General features: G+C 51.3%; 1 protein-coding gene across 1 annotated transcript in view; it reads left to right on the top strand.

Moving 5' to 3' along the window:
- Plcg2 (phospholipase C gamma 2) overlaps positions 1–23,541 on the top strand; it is a 137,249-nt gene that overhangs the window by 55,378 nt on the left and 58,330 nt on the right. The window contains exons 4-10 of the mRNA XM_047528056.1: positions 513–606; positions 1,279–1,326; positions 9,704–9,788; positions 11,149–11,232; positions 18,096–18,139; positions 19,820–19,892; positions 23,201–23,302. Coding sequence (XP_047384012.1) covers positions 513–606; positions 1,279–1,326; positions 9,704–9,788; positions 11,149–11,232; positions 18,096–18,139; positions 19,820–19,892; positions 23,201–23,302 — 530 coding nt within the window. The remainder of the gene's footprint in view (positions 1–512; positions 607–1,278; positions 1,327–9,703; positions 9,789–11,148; positions 11,233–18,095; positions 18,140–19,819; positions 19,893–23,200; positions 23,303–23,541) is intronic.

The raw sequence follows: 23,541 nt of genomic DNA, 5'->3' as shown, positions 1-23,541 counted from the left end.
TCTAATCACCCCCCAATGCCCACTCCCGAGTCCATCACATTGGGGTTAGGACTTCAATGCAGGAATTCTGGGAGGACACACATTCAGTCCATAATGGGCACTTAGGACTCATCATCAAACCTTAGACTCAGTTTCTGCACACATGGGAGTAGTGACAGTACTTCCCCTGTGGGCTCATTGGTCAAGATAAGGTAAATACAGGACAGGCTCTCAGAGTGGTTCAGCGATAGCCACCGTGGTAGTTACTGCCACTCTGGCCACTCTTGGCCCAGTTGATTTGGTATGGGAAAGGCCCACCTGCTACCTGTGGTAGAAGGCTCATCTCCAGTGCATCACCTCAGTCAGGAGCAGGTCCCAGAACCACGATGGTGCGAAGGAGCTGATCCTGGTGTCCTGCAAATCTGGAAGCCAGCACAGGTCTCTCCCATGGTCTGGACCTCTGCTCGGGCGGGGCACTCTAGGCATTGGTCTTCCCAGTGATCAACGATGCTTCTGTCCCCATCCCTCTCCAGCTGACTCTAAGGAGGACGCGGTGAAGTGGCTCTCCGGCTTGAAGATCTTACATCAAGAAGCGATGAGTGCGTCCACCCCCACCATCATCGAGAGGTGCCTGGCTTACCTGTCTCTGTCCTCGCTCACCTGTTCCTTGGGCAACATAGGCTAAAGGGAAGGAAGTGGGGCCTTGCATCTTGGAGGTGTACTGGGAGCCTGTGGGCAGTGGGTGCGTGGTGGTTGTGGACTCTCCAGCGCTCCACATAGATCCTCTCGTGCTACTCTTTAGCCCTGGCCTTTGGGTGAAATGGAAGCTTCCATTGGTGGTGTGTGTCAGGAGGACTTCCTCCTGAAAGGACTCACTGAGGGAGAGGTGGCCCATCCCAAGGGCAGTCAGAGTCAGGCTGGAGTTTGTTCCCCGTCACTCCCTTGTGGTTGACAGGGGCTTTCTCAGGACTGTCTCTCAAGGAGATGGGCGTCCATGGGATCTGGGTACAAGCTACTTCCCCAGTTAAACCAGTGCTCTCCAATTCCACTGTTTTGTTTTAACTGTCTATTTGGGGATTAGTGACTGTCACTAGAGGGAACCGTCATTATGCAGAAACCCAGCCTCTCTCATGGGAGGGGACCTCTTGGCTCAGTGGGGGTCTTCAGTCACAGGAGACTCTTCCCCAGCTGCCCAAATTCTTTTTGTTTCAGTTTCTTTTGTCCCCAGCCCATAGAACTTGCTTAGACTTGCACTATTTTCTAATTTATTTTCTCTTTTTTCTCTCAATCTCCTTCCAGTTGGCTGAGGAAACAGATTTATTCTGTAGATCAAACCAGAAGAAATAGGTAAGAATCATGCACATTTTTGCTGTTTTATTTTAAAAATTTTTTTAAAAATTTGTGCTTTTTCTATGGACTCTAATTTTCATTCTTTCTTTAAATGTTCCACGGGACTTGGAGCATGCTTTGTGGTGGACATGGTCCTCAAGAGGTCTCACTTGGCCTATGGAGTGCCAGATACCAAGTTAGGTGCTAGGTAGAGATCAATGGTGGCAACATTTTCTTTTTTCTCCCCATTTTCTTTTTTCTTTTTTGTTGGTGCATTAGGGCTGTACATAATGATGGGAGTTGTTACTTAGTCATACATGCACACACTCCAACATTATAATTTGGCCCATATCACTCCCGAGCACTTCCCCACTCCCTCCCTGCCTTGGTCCCTTTCCTCTACTGATCTCCCTTGATGAAAATCCCCCATCTTTCTTTTCCTTTTTCTTCTCTAGCTTTCGCATGTGAGAGAAAACATATGACTCTTGACTTCGTGAGTTTGGCTTTTTTCATTTAACACGGTAGACTCTAGTTCCATCCATTTTCCTGCAAATACCCTTATTTCATTTTTCTTTATAGCTGATTAAAATTTCATTGTGTGTATATATATATACACACACACACACATATATTCTTTATCTGGTTATCTGTTGATAGACACCTAGGCTGGTTCCCTAGTTTGACTATTGTGATTTGTGATGCTATAAATATCTTTAGGGTAAATACCGAGGAGAAGTATAGCTGGGTCATATGGCGGTTCCATGCCTAGTCTTTTTATAAAAATTATTTTTAGTTGTAGATGGACACAATACATTTATTTTATTTATTTATTTTTATGTGATGCTGAGGATTGAGCCAGTGCCCCAGATATGCTAGGCAAGCACTCTGCCACTGAGCTACAACCCCAGTCCCCCAGGCCTACTCTTTTGAGGAACCTTCATGCTGATTTCCATAGTGGTTATACCAATTTACAGTCCCATCAACAGTATAGAAGTGTTTCTTTTTCTCCATATCCTCTCCAGCATTTATTATTTGTTTTCTTGATGACGGCCATTCTGACTGGTGTGAAATGAAATTTCAGTGCAGTTTTGATTTACATTTCCCTAATTGCTAATGATGTTGAGTGTTTTCATGTATTTGTTCCAGTTGTATTTCTTCTTTTGAGAAGTTGTCTGTTCAATTCCATTTGCCCATTTATTAATTGGGTTATTTGATTCTTTGGTGTAAAGTTTTTTGAGCTCTTTATATATTCTAGATATTAATCCTCTGTCTAAAGAGTATCTAGCAAAGATTTTCTCCCATTCTGTAGGCTCTCTGCACATTCCTAATTGTTTCCTTTGCTGTGGAGAAGCTTTTTAATTTGATGCTGTTCCATTTATTAGCTTTTGGCATCATTTCCTGAGCTTAGGAAGTCCTAGGGAGAAAGTCATTGCTTGTGCCTAAAAGCTGGAGTGCTGACCCTATATTTTCTTCTAAAAGTTGCTGGTCTAATTCCTAGGCCTGTGATCCACTTGGTATTGATTTTTGTTCAGGGTGAGAGAGAAGGGTCTAGCTCTATTCTTCTACAGGTGTTGTCCCACCACCATTTGTTAAAAAGACTGTCTTTTCTCCAGTGTAATTTTCTGGTGCTTTCGTCAAGGATTAGATGACTGTACCTGTGTGGGCTTGTCTCTCTATCTTCTATTCTGTACCCCTGATCTATTTGTCTGTTTTTATGCCAGTACTATGCGGATTTTGTTACTACAGCTCTGTAGTATAATTGAAGCCAGGTATTGGGATGCTTCCAGCACTGCTCTTTTGGCTTAGAATCACTTTGACTAGTATGGGTCTTTTCTGCTTCCAAATGAATTTTAGGACTATTTTTTCTAGTTCTGTGAAGAAGGCCATTGGTTTTTTGATGGGGACAGCACTGAATCTGTGCATTGCTTTTGGTAGTATGGCCATTTTAGCTATATTAATTCTGCATGTTCGTGAACATGGAAGGTCTTTCCATCTTCTGAGGTCTTCTTCAAATTTCTTTCTTCAGAGTTCTATAATTTTATTGTAGAGGTCTTTCACGTCCTTGGTTAGATTTATTCGTGTGTGTGTGTGTGTGTGTGTGTGTGTGTTGTAATGGCTGTTGTGAATGGAATTGCTTTCCTGGTTTATTTCTCAACGGATTCATTGTTGGTGCATAGAAAAGCTACTGATTTTTGTGTGTTGATTTTATAACCTACTACTTTGCCAGATTTGTATATTAGCTCTAGCAGTCCTTTGGTGGAGTTTTTTTTCTGGATCTTGTAGTTATAGGCTTATGTCATCTACAAGCAGTAGTAATTTGACTTCTTCCTTTCCTATTTTTTCCCTTTATTTCCTTTTCTTGTCTAATTGATCTGACTAGAATTTCTAGCACAATATTAAATGGGAGTGGTGAGAGTGGGCATCCTTGTCCAGGATTTTAAAGGAAGTGCTTTCAGTTTTTCCTGTTTACCATGAGGTTGGCTTTGGGTTTTTCATATGCAGCCTTTAGGATGTTGAGGCAGGTTCCTCTATCCCCAGTGTCGTCAGTGTTTTTATCATGAAGGGTCCTGAATTTAGTGGTGACAATACATTCTACGTGGGCTGAGCCTCCATTCCAGTGGAAGATTCCAGTCCAGCTTCAGAGAGGACGTGCCTGCCACGGGGTGCTTGGCCCTAGTCACATACCTATGAACACCTCTGTGTCCTGGGAGCAGCAGGAGGCGTGATCCCACACACCTATGGCTTGTGGTGTGAGCGAGGCTGACCGTGAAAGGGCAGGCTGAGTTAGTTGGCCACAGCTAGCGGGCTGGGCTGGGTAAGGCGCTGGGCGACCCCACCCAGTGCTCGGACAGGACCTCTTGGAGTTTCCCCGCAGCACACACATCTCTGTGCTAGGCCTTTTATTTTCTTTAACAAATATGTGGTTTTGGTTTTTCCTTAGCTGAATGTGGTGTAATTCCCCAAATCATTTCCTTATCAAGGTGCATGGAGTTGGTCCTGACCCTTGTGTTGTTACTCTCAACAGTGCTGCTCTGAAAATCCGGGTGTCCGTGTGAACTTGAAGGTATCCACGGGCAATGCGGCTGCTGAGCATTTGCTGGTGTGATGGTGTCCCCGGGAGGGGCAGTGTGTGCTTCTTCCCCAGCAGCATGAGGGTGTCCCAGCGTCCCTGTCCCTCTGAAGCGTGGAACGTGGCCCTTTGTTAATCTCATGGATAGAAGGCAGGGGTGTAGTTTTGCTTGAATTTGCATTTCGGTATTTGGGCAGGAGCGACTCCTGTCCTTTTCCTTGTTGTTGGGAGCCGGTCTTAATGATGGAATGATGGAAGCTGTTTATTGAGCACATGAGCGCTCAGCCAGCAGGGCTATGTGTTAAGCACTTTGCAGTTTCTGTCTTTTTTTTGCCTCACATTTGACCTTTAAATTTTTTTTCCCTTTGATTTATTCTTGGTCTAGAAATGTCTGTGTCATACGCGAGGCAGTAACTGAACTGCCAGCACTTCCTTCGCGTTCCCGAGAGCCTTTCCGACTGTAAGACAGGCGCCTGTCCAGCAGCGGAGTCCATCTCTGGTTGAGGTCGGGCTTTGGGGGCTCCGGGCTTCCCCTCTGCGGTGGCGGGAGGGTTTGGAACTGTGAACCACGAGGTGGTCAAGACCTGGGACGGTCAGCTCAGCCAGAAGCCCTGCCTCGTTTCTACCTCCCGGGCTGCCTCCCTCATCTTCCCCTCCGCGTTCCCCGTCCCGTGCCCAGCTGCCGTCCTCTGGGGACACTGAGCTGGAGCCCAGGGGCCCTGTGTTGTAGAGTTTGTGCACGCTGGTCTCCTTCAGCCTGGGAGGGGGTGCCTCCCACCTGTGTTTTCCTTCTTTGTGGTTCTTGTGATTCTAGAAGGAGCCACCCTGGCCACCCCTGTCCCCACCACGGTGGCATGGGGTTGTGGATGTGGCTTCGTAGTCTGCTTCTCCATCCTAGGTGGCCAAGAAGTGGAAACCTCCCGGTTGCCAGGGTGGGCTCTGTGGGCCTTGGGTGGACCCACCCTTTCAAGGCTGGTCCAGGCCCTCAGCAGAGAGGGCGTCCTGTCCTGGATGGGGCCCTGGTCAGGCGCTCTCCACTTCCTTCCCGGGGGCTGAGCCCTGCCGCTCAGTCAACACGCAGAGGACCCCACCTTTTCCGTGAGGCCTGGAGGGAGCTTTTCCAAAGAAGTTTGATCAAGGGGTCTGTGAAGAGCTGCTCCCTTGGGGTCTGCCAGCGTGCCGCCCGATCCTGGCGCCCACACCAATTGACTGGTTGTGAAAACCAAGCAGCCACAGGAGCAAGGAAAGCACTGGAAACCAGAGGGCAGGCGTGAGCTGGCCTGGTTTCGGTGCTGCCTGAATCACTTGACCCCAGCCTCCACCTGGCTTCTCAACTTCTGTAGAAGCAAGATGGACACAGCTGGCTCTCATGGAGCACTTGCTTAGCAGCAGCCTCTGTACTAAGCTCTTTGCATACTGACGAATGCTCTTAGCTCACTGCTGAGATAAGGACCTGTTTTATATGTGAGGTCCCCGAGACCCAGAGAAGTTAAGTCATTTGTCTAAAGCAGCTCAGCTTTTCAAGGATGGCACCAAGGTTTGTTGTCTTACTGTCACTGTTTGATTTTTTTTTTTTTTTTAATTTTGTTATTTAAAGTCAGGGAAATCTTTCCTTCTTCATCCTGACTAGTCTCTTTACAATTAAAAAAATGAAATTTTAATTTTGTTTTATTGTGGTAAAACATAACCCCCTTTAGCCCCCTTTAGGCATGGGGTTCTGTGGGATTGAGGCCTTCACAGTGGTGCGGCTGTCGCCCCGATCTGTTCTAGAAACTTTTCTTCTTCCAAGCTGAGACTCTGGACCTATTAAATGCCAGCTCCCCACTCCTCTTCCAGCTCCTGGAAGCCCCTGTCCTGTCTCTGAATTTGATTTCTTTAGGCCCCTCTTCTGGGTTTTGGATTGATAAAATATCCATCTTTCGGCTCAGTTCACCTGGTGCCGTGTCTTCAAGGTCTGTCCACTCTGTCACTTGTTGGAATCTCCTTCCTTTTCGAGGTGGGTGATAGTGCGTTGTGTGTCTGTCCTGCCACGTTTTGTCTGTCCGCTCTTCCTTTTCAGCTCTCCTGAGTGGCATTGCCACTAGCAGCGGTATATGGCTGCCCCGAACAGTGGAGTTGCGGTGTTCTCTGTGGCTCTGGACGAACTGCTGCCTGCTTTCCCCAGGGCACGGCCCAGGGCTGGCGTTCCTTCCCTCCCTTGCCTGCTTGGTGGATAATATTGAATTTGCATAGAATTGGTTTCCTTTCTCCTTCAGCCCTGTAGGGACAAAGGGGCCACTGAGCTGGGCCTTCAGAGAGTGGGAGGGGAGGGTGTCTTTTGCAGGTGGGAGACAGGTGTGGGTCCATTTATCTCCCTGAATGCAAATCAGTTTCTGTGGTTACTAGTTGAGGTTCCAGCACAGTAAACCCCCTGTGCAGATTTTGTTGTTCTGGGCACCGCCTTTGGCATGGGAGATTTTTAGAAGTTTTCCTGTGAAGTGGGGATTGAGAGCTAGAGAGGGATTTTTAAATTTGAGAAAGCGTCAGAATCCCCTGAAAGGTTAGATGCAGGTCTCAGCTCCATGTAAGTTTCTGATTCAGTGGATCTGGGCTGGGTGGGGTTGCAGAATTTGCATTCGAATGAATTTCTGGGTGAGGTGGATGCTGCAGGTCCAGGAACTGTTTGCAGAAGGACCCTTCAACCGGTGTGCAGATTGAGAGCTGTTGAACATGGGCAGCTGTTTAACTTAATGAAAATTAAAGAGAATAAAAAAGTCATAATCCCAGCTACAAGCTCTTCCTTTGGAGCTGGGAGGGTCCATCTGCTAAGGGCTACTGGTGGAGAGAACCTAGGACCTAGAGCTGGCGCACACCTGTAATCCTAGCCACCTGGGAACTGAGGTAGGGGATCAAGTTTAAGGCGAACCATGACAGTTTGGCGAGACCCTGTCTCAAAATGAAACACTAAAAGGGCTGGGTGCAGCTCAGCGGAAGCACAGCCTTGGGTCGATCCCTAGTACCCTAAGAGCAAAAGACAGACACAAAAGCAGCTCCTGGTTGCGGAAGCCGCACGCGGCTGGCGGCAGTGTGCCCGACAGCCGAGGTGAAGAACATCTCATGGTAGGAAGTTCTGACACTGGTTGTGTGAGTCAGGGTAAACGATCCGATTTTCCTGTGCCTCAGGTTCTTCATCTGTGCAAGAGAGATGAGTGCGGTCCCTGCCTCCCTCCGGGACTTGGTGCGAGGCTGCAGTGGATCGGCCTGGCGTTACGTGTCTGTTATCATTATTGGCAAGGTTGCCAAGGTGTGGGGTGCGTGGAGTGCGGTGTTGAGGGTTCAGGGACTTGGCCAGGCTGAGAAGGAAAAGCAGCATGGTTTTGTCCAGTCCTGCCAGCCCTGGAAGAGGAGGGACTCTGGTGGCTCTTTGAGGGGAATTTTTGCTATCCTTCCCCAGGGGATCTGCTGCTCCCCTGGGTACCTCAGGGATTGCCCTGCGGACCTGGAACAAAGGCCAGACAGTCAGGCTTTGTTCCCATGCATGGACCTGTCACTGGATGCCGCTGCCCCTGGAAGGGGCCATGATCTTGGGCGAGGCACTTCTTATCTGAAGAGCAGCCAGAGAGAGTGGAGCCGAGCTGCTGGGAATGTCTAGTGCTGGCTGGGGACCCCACACCCGGAAGTGGGAGGAGGCGGGGCTCCAGAGGGACTCCAGCTTCTGCTTCCGTGGTCCAAGGTGAGGCCTTCTGGAGAGCTGGGCTGAGGTGTGGCAGATGCTCTGATTCTCACGCTCCGGGTCCCAGGTCTGCTCCCCAGGTTTCCCAGCCGCTCTCTGCCCTCGCTCTGTTCCTGGATGTGGGAAGCTTCCTTTGCCCTGTCGCAATCTGGGCCCCTGAGGGACTCTGCTCTCTCCCAGAGTGAGTCCCACAGGGCCACCAACTGGGCCCAGACCCATTCCCTGCTGCTCCTTGTGGTGCTGGCACCCACGGCCCCTCCACCTGCAGGGGCTGGGTCGGGAGGGGTATCTCAGGTGCTGGGGTAACTTTTCGCTCCTCACCAGTGGCTCCTCTGCCCAGCCAGCCCCTCCCAGCGTGGGGGGCTTTCCTTTGCACCGAGCTTCTCCGTGGAAGCTGGACTGCGGCCCCTGCAGTGGGGGAGGGCGGGAGCCCCTCGCGGGTCAAGGACTTTGATGGCAGACAGGCGTCAGAACTGGAGTTGAAGGGGGCTGGAGGCGGGGACTCTGGGATGGCCAGAGTTATACTGGCTTTTCCTCAGGGGCAGGCGCTGGGTGGTCACCTGTGCTTCCTTCTGAAGGTGGCAGTGGGGACTGAGTGCGCCATGCTGGGGACACTGGGTGGTTATCTGCCCATACCTGGGGCGGGTTCCTTCGTCGATCCCTGCGCCCTCTCTAGCCTGCCAGACGCTGGACTCTGAGGAGGAAGGGTCTGGCTCTCCTGCCAGCAGGTCGGGGTACCCAGTCTCTCCTACCCTGGTGGTGTTTGCCAGTCCTGGCGGTTGTTGGACGTGGCTGCTGTAGCCATCTGGGCTGGAGGCTGCGTCTGGCGTGGGCCAGGTCCCAGTCTCCCTGAGATGGCGAGGGTGGTGCCCACCTGCCTCCTGGAGCTGTTGAAGCAGGGACACACAGAGCCCCTGCGCCAGGCGTGCATCTGTGAATTTCAGCTGTGGGCACTGCTGTGGTTGGGTGACCTCTTGGGTCCCCTTTCCTGGGTGGCACTGTCCTCTCCTCTTGCAGTGAGGCTGACGGCCAGTTCATGGTGAACAGTGCAGGGAGGTTTGGGACCAGCCCTTCTGGCCCCCTGGCTGTTCTGGTGGTTGACTCTGACTCTAGTTCTGCTGCCCCGTGACTCTGGCCTCTGATGTGTTCCCCAGCGACCCCCACTTGTACTGAACCCTGGGACCAATGACGCAGCTTCCTAAGGGAGGGTGTAGTGAGGGCCAGGTAGTGTTCTGGCCTGACCAATGCCCCAGCAGTGGGGATGGAGGGGCTCAGATGCTGCCTGCCCCTTGCCCTCCCCTCCCCCTGCCTTGGCAACCTCGATTTGCTTTGAGCCCATGTGTGTTTTCTCTCTGAGGCTCTGGGCCATCTCTGGAGGGTGGAGGCCAGCCCTCCTCTTGGGCATCATCCCCACACATGATCTACCATGACCCTGGCCATCCCTGAGGGGTGGGGGCCAGCCTCCATCACCGGGGTATCCCCTCCCTGAACCCGAGTGTTTGGTTCCTAGTGCTCAGGAGGGAGGGGCTGGAGGGGGAGCGTGGGGCTGGCCGAAGCCCGTGTGCTGAGCCCTCGAGGCTGAGGGAGCCGGGCCTTCCTTTCCTCTTTTGCAGCATCAGCCTCCGAGAGTTGAAGGCCATCTTACCCCTGGTCAACTTCAAAGTGAGCAGTGCCAAGTTCCTCAAAGATAAGCTTGCGGTAAGTTTTGCAGCTGCGCCTGGGAATCTTGGGAACTTAGGGCTACTTGGTGCTTCCCACCTGAGCCCAGGGTGGCCTGGGAGCTCTGTGGGTGGTGCCCGGAGAGTCCTGGCCTCCCAGTGCACCTGCCCTCCTCCAACCAGCCATGTTCCCGGTCCTCGCAGGGCACGTGAGTGACATGGGTCATCTATACTCTGTCTGGTCCTCCCTTCCTGAAGCCCTAGTCTTCTTGCTGTGTAGTTTCTTCCTAGTTGTGTGAACATGTGTATCTTTTGCAAAATAGCATGAAGGACGCCTTGTGTCGGGGGGCGTGCAGGGGTGGGTGTTTTGTGAGCAGGTCCTGGTCGTGCCTCTGGTGGGCTGGCTCCGTGCTCCACCCCCGTCCTTCCAGCTGTCTGTCCTTCCACTGTCCCTGAGTTTGCTTCCTTCTTATGTAATGAGCCGTTGGAGGAGCAGGACAGGGAGGTCCCTGAGTGGTGGGGTGTGGGGGTCAGGTGGGCTTTTCCAGGGAGGCAAGGGTGCACCAAGATATTGAATGATGGGCACCTTGTGGCTGGACAGGAAGTGTACACTCGCTCCCAGCAGCCCATGGGGCGGACTCCTGGCCATGCCAGCGTCAGCTGTCCTCCATGGAATTCCTCTGCTGAAAGAGCCCGTCATGCTGCACTAGCGAGCTTGGGGAGCTGACCCACTTCCCGGCCCGCCTCACCATGCTTTGCCCTCCCCCACGTTCCCACACGTTCTCACCAAAAACAGGAGGGTGGGATTTGAGAGGAGAAGGACAATGTGGCAAGCGTTTACCATTGGTCACAGTGCGATCGGAATCTTGCTCTTATCAGGCATTGAGGGAGCCAGGCACTTTGTGGCTATTATCTTGCTTGGTTTCAGGGAAGCCAACAGGGTGCTGGGCCGCCTGTTTAATAAATGAAGAAACTGAGGGTCTGAAAGGGTTGGGTAAATTGCTCAGAGCCATAAAGCAGCAGATTGGAGCTGAACCGTCTAACTCCTGATTGACAGCCAATTTTTTAAAACAATTTTTTATGCTTTAAAAAATGCATTATCTATGCATACATTATAAGTATGTCTGGACTCAGAATTCTAAAGAAAGTGGCCCCTGCCCACAGGAGGAAAGCTGGCCAAGGCTCTTCCCCTGGGAGCTCAAGGGAGGGCCATCCTTGGCAGGGTCCCTGTATGTTCCCTCAGGCAGGTGACTTGGGAAACTTGCGGACAGTTTGGTTCAGAGGAAGGGAGTTGGATTTGAGTGGTCGCCAAAGAAACGGCTTTGATTTCTGAGCAGGGTGGGGACATTCTCTTGGTGCACGGCCAACGTTACGTGGTCGCTTTTTTTTTATATTTACAGGAAATTGGTGCCCATAAAGACGAGCTCAGCTTTGAACAGTTCCACCTCTTCTATAAGAAACTTATGTTTGAGCAGCAGAAATCGGTAAGAGGACTCCCGGGCAGATGATCAAATGATGCTCTGTCTCGTGTTCTGAAGTCTGGTGTGGATCTGAAAACCCACGGGAAGCATCTAATCGCCCGTTTAGTCAAGGAAATACAAGCTGGGAATGACAGCGCCCTACCGTTTTCATTTATTAGGTTGTCAAAAAGATTTAACTGTGGAGGAGCTACAGGAAAGGGACAGGGTGGCAGGATGGTACCTGCGTCCCTTCCTGGTGGGGCGGGAGCGGCTCTGAGCTCAGTCAGAACTTAATCTGAGCCTATGAAAGTACAGAGTGCAACTAATACTGTCTTATCTCATTCTGGAAGGAAATTTAGCAAATTATTCATATCAGCCATCTCTGTATTGAGGGATCATGTATGTTTCTTATTTAACACTTCTATTCGTATGTATATATAGGAATACTATATGTATGTATTTATAATTTACCCCTTTTATTTTATTTATTTATTTTTTAAAGTCAGCATACTACAGTGACACAGCCATATCCATGTTTATAGCAGCTCAACTCACGATAGCTAATCTATTCATTTTTTTTTTTTTTTGTGGACTCATTTTTTTCATGAAAACAGTAGATTTTTAAAATTAAGATGCACATACATTTGGACCTGAAAGTGGCATTTTGGAGACCTTTGCAGGAATGAGGCACTGGGACTAAGGATGTATGACCAGATGTTTATTGTAGCCTTTCTTGTGCTGCCAAAATACCTGGGAGTCTTCTGAATGCCTCTCAGAAGAGGAGTAGCCCGGTGACTCAGGGCTCTTTCACAGTGTGACTCTATGCGACTGATGACAGAGTGAGAATCAGTTCTGTCTCTCTTGGCTGGAAGGTTGCTGGTGCTGTTTCGTGGGGAGGGCAGTAGCGGATTTGCGCAGGGAACTGGGGCTGTGTTAGGAGAGCGCGGACTACAGTAGCACTCCAGTATCCCGTCTCACACCTGTTTATGAAGCAGGAGGAAGTGGGGCGAACGCATACCTCACACGGAATGATTCCATCCGTGTGCGGGTGGGGTTGGGAAGGTGGGCAGGAGGAAGAAGTTGCTCTTCTTTGAACATCATTTCCTCCAACTTGTTCCAAGTAGCATATTACTTTGGTAATAAAAATGCCCCAGAAAGCATCAAGTTGAAAAGGTGGACTGTTCCAGGCAATGCCAGGCGCAGTACCTGGCGGGCGGCACACGTTCATTGGAGCTCTTGCTTTTAGGGCTGGGAAGGAGCTTTGCAGACTGCAGAGGGGTTTCTGGAGGGAGCCTCTAGGGAGCAGGGGGCATGTGGGACTCAGCCAGTGGGATCTGGTTTCTCCAGTCAACTGTGTGACCTTGGACAAGCCCCTGACAGCACTGAATCTCAGTCTTCTCATCTGTATAGTGGAGGTGATGAGTCCCATGCCCCTGGGCACTGAGAGGGATGGAATAGGAGATCAGGAGTTGAAAGTGCCTGTGTTTTTAAGTAATGAGTGTGACTTTTACTAGAAGATAATTATTGATTGTCTTTTGTATGCAGGGCAGGCTGGCTATGCAGTGCGTATCCATTAGCTATGGAACCTCACACGAGGTAGAGAAAGGGGAGAAACCTCCCTTCTCTGCCTACCTTGGGGAAGACTTACATTTTATGGAATAAAAAATTCAATTTCCATATGTTCACTTTTCACATATATAATAATTAATTACTGATTTGCTAAATGAGAGTAGAAAGATTATAGACTTGGGAGTTGGGGAAGTGGATTCTAGCCCCAGTCTGATCTCTTACTGACCCGAGTGATGCTGGGGAAGCCATCTTTTATTCCCTGACACAGCCTTCTCCATAAAAATGAAGATATTAAATCAGATCCAAGGTTACAAGCTTCTAAAATTGTATAAGTCCTCCTTTAAATGTGAGACCTTAACAACAACTCAAAACTGCATGCTTCATAAAAGCTGATCACAATACTCTTAGGTCCAAAGCTGTAACTTTTATCCATAGTCAGTCCTTGAGAATAGTGAAAGTGTTTTGATGGTGTGCATATGGCAATTGCTGTCTTATGCACTCAACCAGGATTGAGGAAAGCTTGATTTCACTTGAGATGAATATAACAGTGTCTATAATAATTTGCCTTGAAATTTCAGGATGCTGTTCCATTGGACAAATGGCAAAGCTTGAGAATAGGTCTGCACAGAAGCTGCTTCACCTGCCAACACAGGTGGGGCCTCCTTTGTGGGAAAATGGCACCTCAGTTGTGTTTCTTTTTCCATTTTTTGCAGTGCTGGGGATTGAACCCAGGACTTGGCACAAGCTAACTGTGCCCTCTACCACTGAGCTATATCCCCAGCCCAAGATGTATTTCTGCCTATAATATATGTTGTTTTTAAAGCACGTGTGTGAGAGAAGAAATTAGACTTTTGCGGATGCCTGAACCCCCAGGAATGTACCCTATGGGAACTTTGGGGAAAATTGGACTCTGCTCGAGGTTGCCCCCTGGTGGTCAGAATGCCACATTGAGCCTGCATCTGGTTGAACTTGACCTATCTACTGGTTTAAATATTTACAAAATTAAGCTTTTGTTTAAAGCTTGGGAGAATGTATATTAAAACCCAGATTTTGGGGCATAAAAATCAAGATCTATCTAAAAATGGGCCCACAGCTCTCTGGTGGCAGCAAAAGGGAGAAAGTGTATCATACTTTTGGGTCCCGCCCTGCCCAGCTCTCTATTCATTTCTGTTGCCTGCCAGGCCACACGGAAGCTCTGGGTTTCACACTGGAGGCTCTAAAGCTCCTTTGCTGCAGTTGCAAACTCAGCGGTTTAGAATTTGAATAACCAAGCCCCCAGCTGTGTAAACAGTGTCTTGGATGCTTGAGCTGCTCCTGGGGAGGTCCTTGCCCCTCCCCTAACCTGCTAGCAGACTGGCTTCTGAACTCCTGGCTGGAAGCAGAGGGCAAAGCAAGAGCTTTATGACAGAGTGGGTGTTAGTTGGATTTCTCAGGTGCCTTGGAGAGACAGAGCCGTCCCTGATGATTCATGAACCTCAGATTTGAATCTGGGGAGTTGGTTTATGCTTATCAGTAGCGAAAGGCTTTCCCACTTGAGGAAGCTGGTTCCTGCTTATGTCTGACCACCTGCCTGCCTACATCACAGCTGTCGAGCCTCAAGATTCTTGAAAGCTGGGCAGCAGCAGGAAGGTAATTTAATTTCAAGTGTGTCCCCCGTAAGAGGATCTGTGTCTAAGTCGATTATAGTAGTTATTAATGCAGATGATAGCTGATGTTTCTTTGGGTGGACTGTATGCTTGAAACTGTGCTAAGTGCTAAGGACAAACATTTAATTCTCAGCCCTGTGAAAGAGGTATTGTTATAGTCTCCATTTTATGGATGAAGAAGCCAAGGCTCCAGAGGTCCCTTGCTGGAGGTCACACGCCCCGTACGTAAGCTGCAGGACGAGGACTGAGTTTTCCTGCCCAACTTGGATGCTCAACCACTGCTGCTGCTTAAAACTTGTGTACTGTCACTTCAAACACGCGCACTAGCACAGTAGAGTCGGCCCCAGCCCTGCCACTTCAGCGCTCACCAGCTCACGCTCCTCTCGTTTCGGCTGTGCCCTCACCCCCTTTCTTCTCTCGTGATTTTGAAGCAAACGTTAGATGTTGTACAGCTTCATCCGTAAGCGTTTTAACCGAGTGCCCAGCTTTGTAACTGCTTCCCAGCCACCTCCTGGTCAAGCCTGTGAGGTCCCCCGTGGGTAGAGCACTCCTTACATAAAAGTAGAAAAGAGAATTATTCAGGCACGGTGGCCCACGCCTGTAATCCCTGAGCCTCGGGAGGCTGCAAGTGTGAGGCCAGCCCAGGAATTCAGCGAGACTTTGTCTCAAAAAAAAAAAAAAAAAAGAAAAAATTAAAAAACCTGCAAACCTGCCTATGGTTGTGCCTGCAATCGTACATTCGGTAAGAAGTTTAATGATTTGGGCACGAGTGATCTACATTCCTTAAGGGTGTCCGAGGTGCCCAGGGAATGGGGCGGAATATTCCAGTGGGTGGTGGCTGCGGAGGAGGAGAGTCTGCTGGGCAGCAGTTGGAGGCGACTCTTTGGTTGGCCTTTTTATGAAGTTGATTTTGCCCTTGGCCTCCTAGGACCAGAGGGTTCCTGCCTGCTAAGTGTAGCGCTCAGGTGTGATGAGTTACAGCTCCGGCCATGAGGGAAAACTCGGCTCCCTGGCCTGCATGCCTCTACGCCTGGGGCCTGCTCTCTCCTCCCTTTGGCGCTTCCCTTCCAGCTGGTGACCTCCTCTTTTCCTAGGGCCGATTCAAAGGCGAGGTTTCCTTGTCTTCTTTTAGCTCCAGGGAATGTGAACTTGTCTGTTGCTTCAGTTATCTGTTCAGTTCATCTGCAGATGCTTGCATGACCCCAGAGGGTGCACAGAGGTGAACAGAGCACACAGCTCCCGGGCCTCACGCGTCTCTCTCTGGGATGGCTGGATCTGGGCATTGCCCAAAGTTGTACAGGACCCAGCACACCAAACCCACCCTGCTCCTCTGGGTAGGTAGGACCCGACCACATATTCCTGCTTGGTAATGCTAGGCTAAGTTAATTGCTGCCTTCACTGTGCCTGGAGCATCTAGATTATTCTCTGATTGCTGGGATCTCATCTGTTTGACTCGTGTGGTGGCATCCGCATGTGTATTGTGGGGCTCTGGAGATTGACCAGGTGAGATTCTGGCCCTGGGACCTGTTAGGCATGTTCTTCTGGCACAAGGCTCTGTCCTCTCTGCCCTTTTCCTTTTTTCTGAGAAGGGGGCTTTTTATCACCTGTCTCCTAGGGTGGATGTGGGGAGGAGCTGGGACTGGACCACAGTGTTGGAAGAGCCCCTGAGGCATCATCCACTCCTGTCCTCCACTCCCCTGCCCGCCCCTGTGGTGTTCTTCCAGCGTTTGAATGTATTTCCAGGCAGCTTTGTCTCTAAGTTCAGAGAGACCCAGGTTTGCATCCCCTTGGGCTGCCCAAGTGGTGGGCATGGGATGGGGAGCAATGTTTTCCTCTCTGCTCCTTGCTGTTCCCAGAGGGCTCTGGTCCTTTCTGTACCCAGTGGTCAGCTCCTGCAAACACGTGCCCGGGCACCTTTGTGCATGGTCTTCCGGTTGGTCCAACAAGCAGGCTGTCCTGTGAGAGGCCGGGTGCTGCAGGGAGGAGAAGCCAGAGTCTTTCTGGGAACCTGTGACCACTGGCACCTCCCCTGCCATCCATCTCCCCCACTCGAAGAATATGGTGGGGCTCCTGAGCTTCACCAGCAGAACAGGAGGGTGGGCAGGCGTGGGACACACGTGGGGTGGTCACACTCCAGGCGCTCTCTCCAGGGGTCCTAGGTTTGCGGAGTCCTAGCCCCTCTAGGCCTTCAGCACCAGCTTGACCTGGTGACCTAAGTGCCAAGTGAGCCCAGAAAGCAGCGAGGTAAGGCACCCTTCCCTCTTGAAGGGCTAGCTGAGCTGTAAGTGACGCATGAGTGTAGGAGGGACTTCTGTTTGGTGTGAAAGAGTGGCCCTTGGCCTTTTTGGGTGAACTCCTCTGAGATGTCGAGTGAAGAGATGCATCATCTTTCCAGAAAAAAGAAAAACCACACCTGTTCAAACCGATGCGTCCCCTCCCCTGTGCCTCCCCGACGGTGCTGCCTCTCGACCGCCAGTGATATCCCTCGTCCTTACAATGCCAAGAGGATCCAGGCGGCCTGGTGGCTGTGTTATGTCATTAGCATTGGTCACGGGCCAGTGGCCGCATTTCCACTTCTGCCCAGAAGAATCACTCAAATACTCACACGCCTGAAGTGTCGTCGAAGATGCAGACCAGAAACAGAAGGGGTGTGTGTGCGCGCGCACGCGCACGTGTCCAGGTCTGTGTCCGCGTGCGTGTGTGCGTCTGCGTGTGTCCAGTGCTCAGCAGATGAGCTGGTGTGAGTAGAAGCCGGAGGAAGGTGCTGGTGTCAGCAGGCCGGGTGAGCAGAGCCAACCCTGTCTGGCCTGCCTCCTTCCCCTTGGATTTGAAGATGAGAAATGTCATCTTTGGAACACGGAGGATTTGAAATGTAGGAGGGGAGGGAAGGTGGTGTGGCCCAGTGGGGTGCCCAGCAAGTCCACTGTTTTGTGTTTTTTGGGGGGTACTGAGGATTGAACTTGGGGCACTCGACCATGGAGCCACATCCCCAACCTTATTTTATATTTTATTTAGATACAGGGCCTCACTGAGTTGCTTAGGGCCTCGCTGTTGCTGAGGCTGGCTTTGAACTTGCGATCCTCCTGCCTCAGCCTCCTGAGCCTCTGGGATCACAGGTGTGCACCACCATGCCCGGCGGGCCTGCTGTTTTGAGAGCGACTGGTCTTGAGTCTGGGAGCTCACATGCAAACCTCACGTCGGGATTTTGTTCTAGGAATATGCCCGGCGGGCACACTGGTGCATGGGCCAGGATGGACGTGTGTAGGAGCCCAGGGCGCTCTTTATAACACTGGATGTGAGAGTAGGTTGACTGACACATGTCGTGAAATAGAATGTGGCTTTTCAAACCAATGAAGCGGGGCTGCTTGAGGTTGCAGGATCATAGGCCGAGCAGGAGACACCAGCCCAAACTTGTGGGAGATGCAGCGGGTGTGCTGAAATGAGAGCTGGTGCGATGAACACCCCTCCACCAGCTCCAGGGGAAGCCTACCAGATCAGGAAGAGCGGCGGCTTCTCGGGAGGAGGACTGATGCGGCAGAAGACTTCTCCTGTTGGCTCCAGAAGTTTCTGTTCCACCTGAATGTTTACAGCCAACACGGATTGCCATGGTGATAGCTTAACAAGTCTTTTGCGTGGCTTGTCCAATGTTATTTGTGTGTGCTTCCTTTTCAGATTCTGGACGAATTCAAGAAGGACTCCTCAGTGTTCATCCTGGGGTGAGGCACCTCTGTGTGTTTTTGCTCTTTAGGGTGACTGGTCCTGGGGCGCAGCTGACCTTTGTGAGGGATACCACTGTGCCATGACTGATCTCCACAGGGACAGGGCCTTGTGTGGGGGACTGGCCAGCCTGAGCAGGTGGTATGGGAGAGGGGCCACAGCAAACGGTGTGGAGTGTTGGAAGGATGGTCCAGAAGGTTCTGTAGAGAAGCCTGTGTGTCTCGGGGCTCCTTCCCAGAGTGCGCTTCCTGGGACTAGAGGAGTTAGTGGGTTCTTCCAAAAGCTAAAGTGACGTTAAAGGACATCTGCATTGGGAGCATCCTGGCTAAGCAGGTTACACTGAATTAAAATGAGTGAAGCGTGTGCAGAGCCTCCCTGGTTCCTGGCGTGGTGAGGACTCTCTCCACAGTGGCAGCGTTATTCCAGAGTCAGTGCCACAGACGCGTCAGGATGGGGGGAGGGGCAGATTTGTCAGGTGTCTTGTGTTCCCCAAGCCTGTCTGACCAGCAGCGTTAGCCCTGGAGTTAACGGCACCTGGAATGTGGCCTGGGGGACCCTGACAGTCCTCAGTGATGAGTGACTTTCCCTCTGCACTCTAAACTGGAACTCCAAGACGCCAGCGGATGTCTCAACCAGAGTTCGGGCGGCAGGGTCAGTGCCAGGCCCCGCGGCTGCTCGGGAACGTACTGATAGTGAGAAGCTGGCTGTGGGCCCCGGGTGTTGGACAGGGAGCGGCTGTAGGCGCTGTGGTCTCCTAATGTAGTTTACCTTCTGCCCGTGCTCAGGGGTCCTTCTCTTCTTTGTGGAGAGCCCCGATCTGCAGAGCGTGTTTCCCTGGAAACCAGCAGAGGCGTGTGCCTGTCCAGTGAGGTCCTGGACTTTTGGTAGCTGCAGAGTCCTCTCCTGGAAGCGGCTGTCTGCAGCCTGCTGGGAGGAGGGTCCTGCCTGCGTTCAGAGTGAAGGATCCCTCTGTCCAGCGGGAGGGTCTCCCTAGCAGAGGCCTGCGAGCTGCAGCTGGCTCTCCTGTCTTCAGAGCCCTCTCGGGCTCAGCATCCTCTGGGCTGTGGCTCCTGAGGAGGCCCCGGCTCGGGTCCATTTGCTTCTCCAGCATCACTCCTGCTAACTGGGCCCTGCCCAGCATAGGCTGTGTGTGCTGTGGCCCTAAGGTCCCTGCCCTTCCTGCCTCCTGGCCCCCACCTTTCCCCTCTGGAATTCTCTTCCCCCTTGCTGTTCCTTTGGGCCCCCATCATCTCCGTCCAGCTTACCCTCCTCACTCTCTAGAACCCGAGGCTCCTCCTCCAGGAGGCCTCCCTGACCCTCCGGGTCTGAGGCAGGAAGGGCAGGGACCTCGGTGCAGCCCCTTCCTGCGCTCATCTCTCGCGCCGTGCTGGTCTCCACTGCGCGCCTCCTCGGTCTTCTCCAGGGCCACACTCCACAAAGTGCACCTGAGGCCTTGGATAGCACCAGGAGTGGCCATGCAGAGTCCAGGTCCCACCCTCTGAGATTCTGGTGTCAGGGCCCCCCTTTGAGTCCTCCTGGGTCGGGGACACTGTCTCATTCACCTGCATCATCTATGGGCCAGCCTGGCACCTGGCGTGGCGGGCGCTGGGCACTGTGGGTGGAGTGGATCCCTCTGTTGATGCTTCTCTCCCTAACGCGTGCTCTTTCCCTGAGGGCAGGAACACTGACCGGCCCGATGCCTCTGCCGTCTACCTGCAGGACTTCCAGAGGTTTCTCTTACACGAGCAGCAGGTGAGAGGGTGGCAAGGGTACTGGGACTGGGGGCACCGCAGGGGACACCACGTTCACCTGGCCTCTGACACTCAGAGAACCATCGTGGCCTCCCTGACGCCTGGTGCCTGGTGCTTCAGGCTGCTGTCCATACTCTGACGGCGTGGCGACCCTGGAGTCTGAGATCTCCTCACTAGCACGGCCTGGGGCAGGGCACACAGCCTCTCTGGACCCATTTCCTCCTTGGTAAATAGGGAAGAGAGCCCCCTGCCCCACACCAAATCATGGGGGGCAGAGAAGATGGCAGTATGGGTGTGTGTATGTGTGGGTGTGTCCATGTCCACACAAGGATGGTTATGTGTATTTAAAATTTCTCTTTATATTATTGGAGTCTCATTGACATTTTTCCTTATTTATTTAACTTCTTTTCTTTAAATAGACTTTATATTTAGAGCAGTTTAAGGTTCACGGCAAAATTAAGTTCATTTACTTAAAAAAATAACTGTGTTGCCAGATATTTCAGACATACACAGAAGTAGACAGGGCTCATGAACTGCATGTCCCCATTACTCAGATTTAAAATTAGGCATTTCCCTGCTGCCCCCTTCTTCATTCCTTGGCTGAACGCTGTGGCCTGGATTTCGTAGCCCTGGGCTTCAGAACATCTCTTGCACAGATAGGGGCTTGTTTTTATTTTTATTTATTTATTTATTTATTTATTTATTTATTTTTTTGCGGTACTGAGGATCAAACTCAGGGCCTTGTGCTTGTGAGGCAAGCACTCTACCAGCTGAGCTATCTCCCCAGCCCTGGGGGCTTGTTTTTAAAAGCCACCACCGGAATCCTCCCGTTTCAGATGACACGGGAGCCGTGTCTTGGTGTCATCCGGTTCCCAGCCCACATCTGGGTTTCACTGATGGTAGAGGCTAATGACAGGAGGGGGCACATTTTGCACGAGGGCTGGGCAGCGGCCGCAGGTCCCTGGTGCACTGGGCCATGGTGAAAGAGGACTTCGATGCATGTTGTGGGCAGCGCACCTTCCTGGTGTGGTGCCCAGGGAAGTGACCCGGGGCAGGTGCAGAATGAGGGGAGGTTAAGATGCAGGGGGGAGAATTCTTTTGGGCCCAGTCGCTTGCGAGATTCTGTGCTCTTCTTTGCTTGGATTGTTCAGTTCTGCAGGGAGCTATTGGAGTTAAATTGATAGTTGTTGGTAGCAGCAGCAGGATGATCCAGAACGCCCCAGGAGGCTGTCCTGAGTGTAGATTTAGCTCCACATAGTGGTGACTGACTGTATTGCACCCTGCGGGCTGGTGGCTGGGTGCCCTTAGAGCTCAGGGTCATGGGGCCAGGAGAAAAGGGCAGGGGCGCTCTCTGTGCCTGGGGATCTGTACAACCTTTGTTTGCAGTGACGGTGCTCATGTGGCGTGGCCACCGCAGCACTTTGTGCAAATCATTACTTTTCTAGAAAACATTTTGCTGCGTGCAGTTAAAATGAAAACATTAAGCAAGGGTGCATATACTTGGATGGAACAGTGGCCCTCCTAGGCTCATGTCCTGAGGAAACGGGGAGCTAATCCACGTTTCCGGCCAGGGACTGGCTAAGTATACCACATACAGCCCTGGGTGTGGGGGTGAGTCCATGGAAAGGGACTAGAGCTGACGTGCCTGGGTTTGGTTTCGGCTTCACCATTAGGTCCTGTTGTCTAACGACAGGCCTCTGCTTCCCCACTTATGTCGCGGGGAGAACATTGTGCACCTCTGGAGTTGGGTGCATCCTGGATGAGTCACTGCTGAAAGAACTTAGCGCAGCAGTGCCCGAGGTGACTGCCGGCACCGTTTATTTTTATTTTCGTCATCATTCTGTCGAAGGTGCTTAGTGCAGCCACCCACATCATGGAGATGCTTTTTTTACCCTCAGAACATTGGATTTTAGTCTCCCCTAGGCAGAAGGTCCCTTTCTGCACAACCAGTCCAGTGTCAGTCCCGTTTGCTAAGGACCGTGCCTTTTAATAAGGGGGGAAGGAAGCGGCAAGCTGTGTCCAGCCTCTTTACATCCGGGCTAGGCAGGGGGTTGCCATCAGCATCCTACCTCTGCAGCTTCCGGTTGCATATTCAGAGACTTAAGGGCCCCACACTGAGACAAACTCACCCCTCCCTGCCTCTCAGCTCTCTGCGGATCCAGGTGGACATGCATCTGCCGGCACACTTGCTTTTATTTTCCATAAGGATAGAGGTTTTAGGATGTTTGAAACCCACAGTCAAGGCTGGAGCTATGGGTTACATTTCATCCCTTTTGCCTGTGAGCGTTGGGGTCTAGGGGCATAGAGAGGAAAGCAAAGCTGCTGGGCATGATGTATTCTTTTTCTAAAGGGCTTCTGAATTCCAAGACTGCAGAAGCTGTTCTGGAACTGGTTGGGTAGATTTCAGGCATTATCAGTCTCTGAGCAGCCTTCCCTGGCTGACTCCTTGAAAAGCGGGCATTTGATTAGATTCTGTGTCCACTTTCCAAAGTTTAGTTACTTGGAACATGGACTCTGCCACTTTTGAGCCCTGTGGACTTGGGGTCATTTTTCAATGGTCCTGGGCTTCTGTGTTCTGTCTCTAAAATGACAGTAACATTATATGACTTGCAGCATTGTATGGACGGAACAAGGTGGCCTTCGGGGATGATAATTGTTTGCACAAACTGCCACGAATCGAGTGTGTGCCAGGTGCTGTTAAGCACATAACCTTATTCTACGTAGTCCCTTGCAGAAACAGGCATAGAATACTATTATTATTTCAGTTTCACGAATGTGGACTCACAAAGAGGGCACGCAACGTGACTAAGGTTTCCCTTGGTGGAAGGAGAGGTCAAACCAGGCAGGTAACCCTGGCAGGCTACCCTGGCAGGCTGACATGACCACTGTGCTCCCTGATTGTTTCATGCTAACAATGTAAGGGACTAGCCCAGGGCAGGCATGGGCAAACTAGCTTATGGGCTAGGTGTGGCCCTCCAGTTGGTTTTGCAAATAAAGTCTTATTGGAACATAGCCATGCCCACGTTCTTACATATTGTCTGTGGCCGTTTTGCACTGCAGTGGCAGCGTTGAGTGATTTCAACAGATATCGCCCTATGGCCTTACTCTTAGGTCCTTTGCAGAGACCATTTGCTGACCCCTGGCAAAGGTCACACCCAGGATGAGGCCTTGATATGTGGCTCTTAATGGCAAAGGAATTCAGAACCAGTCAATGGTTTGGTCTTGATAGATAGATAGATAGATCCTGAGTGGTGAGAAATTTTGTCCGTTCTCATTTTGGTGATTTCCCGTTCTCTTTGTCATTTTCAGGAGCTGTGGGCTCAGGATCTGAACAAGGTCCGGGAGCGGATGACCAAGTTTATTGACGACACAGTGAGGGAAACTGCTGAGCCCTTCTTGTTTGTGGATGAGGTGAGTCGGGGGCTCCTGTCTGTGTCCTCCAGGGCTTGTTTTCTGTGTCCCTTTGCTGGGAGGACGCTGCTGTCAGAGGCCCTGGGTCTCTCTGTCTCCAGTGGCTCCCAGGTTTGGGGTTGTCCCCACCTTTCCTTTCCTGTGCCAGTTCCCTGAGCGGCTGTTGATCTGCCCCTAGAGGGCGCTGTCACCAGGGGCGACCTGCCACTGTGAGCAAGAATGAAAGACTTCAGGTGCCG

This window comes from Sciurus carolinensis, chromosome 16, assembly GCF_902686445.1.
Source record: "Sciurus carolinensis chromosome 16, mSciCar1.2, whole genome shotgun sequence".
NCBI classification, from domain to species: Eukaryota; Metazoa; Chordata; class Mammalia; order Rodentia; family Sciuridae; genus Sciurus; species Sciurus carolinensis.
This window is presented reverse-complemented; position numbering and strand designations above follow the sequence as displayed.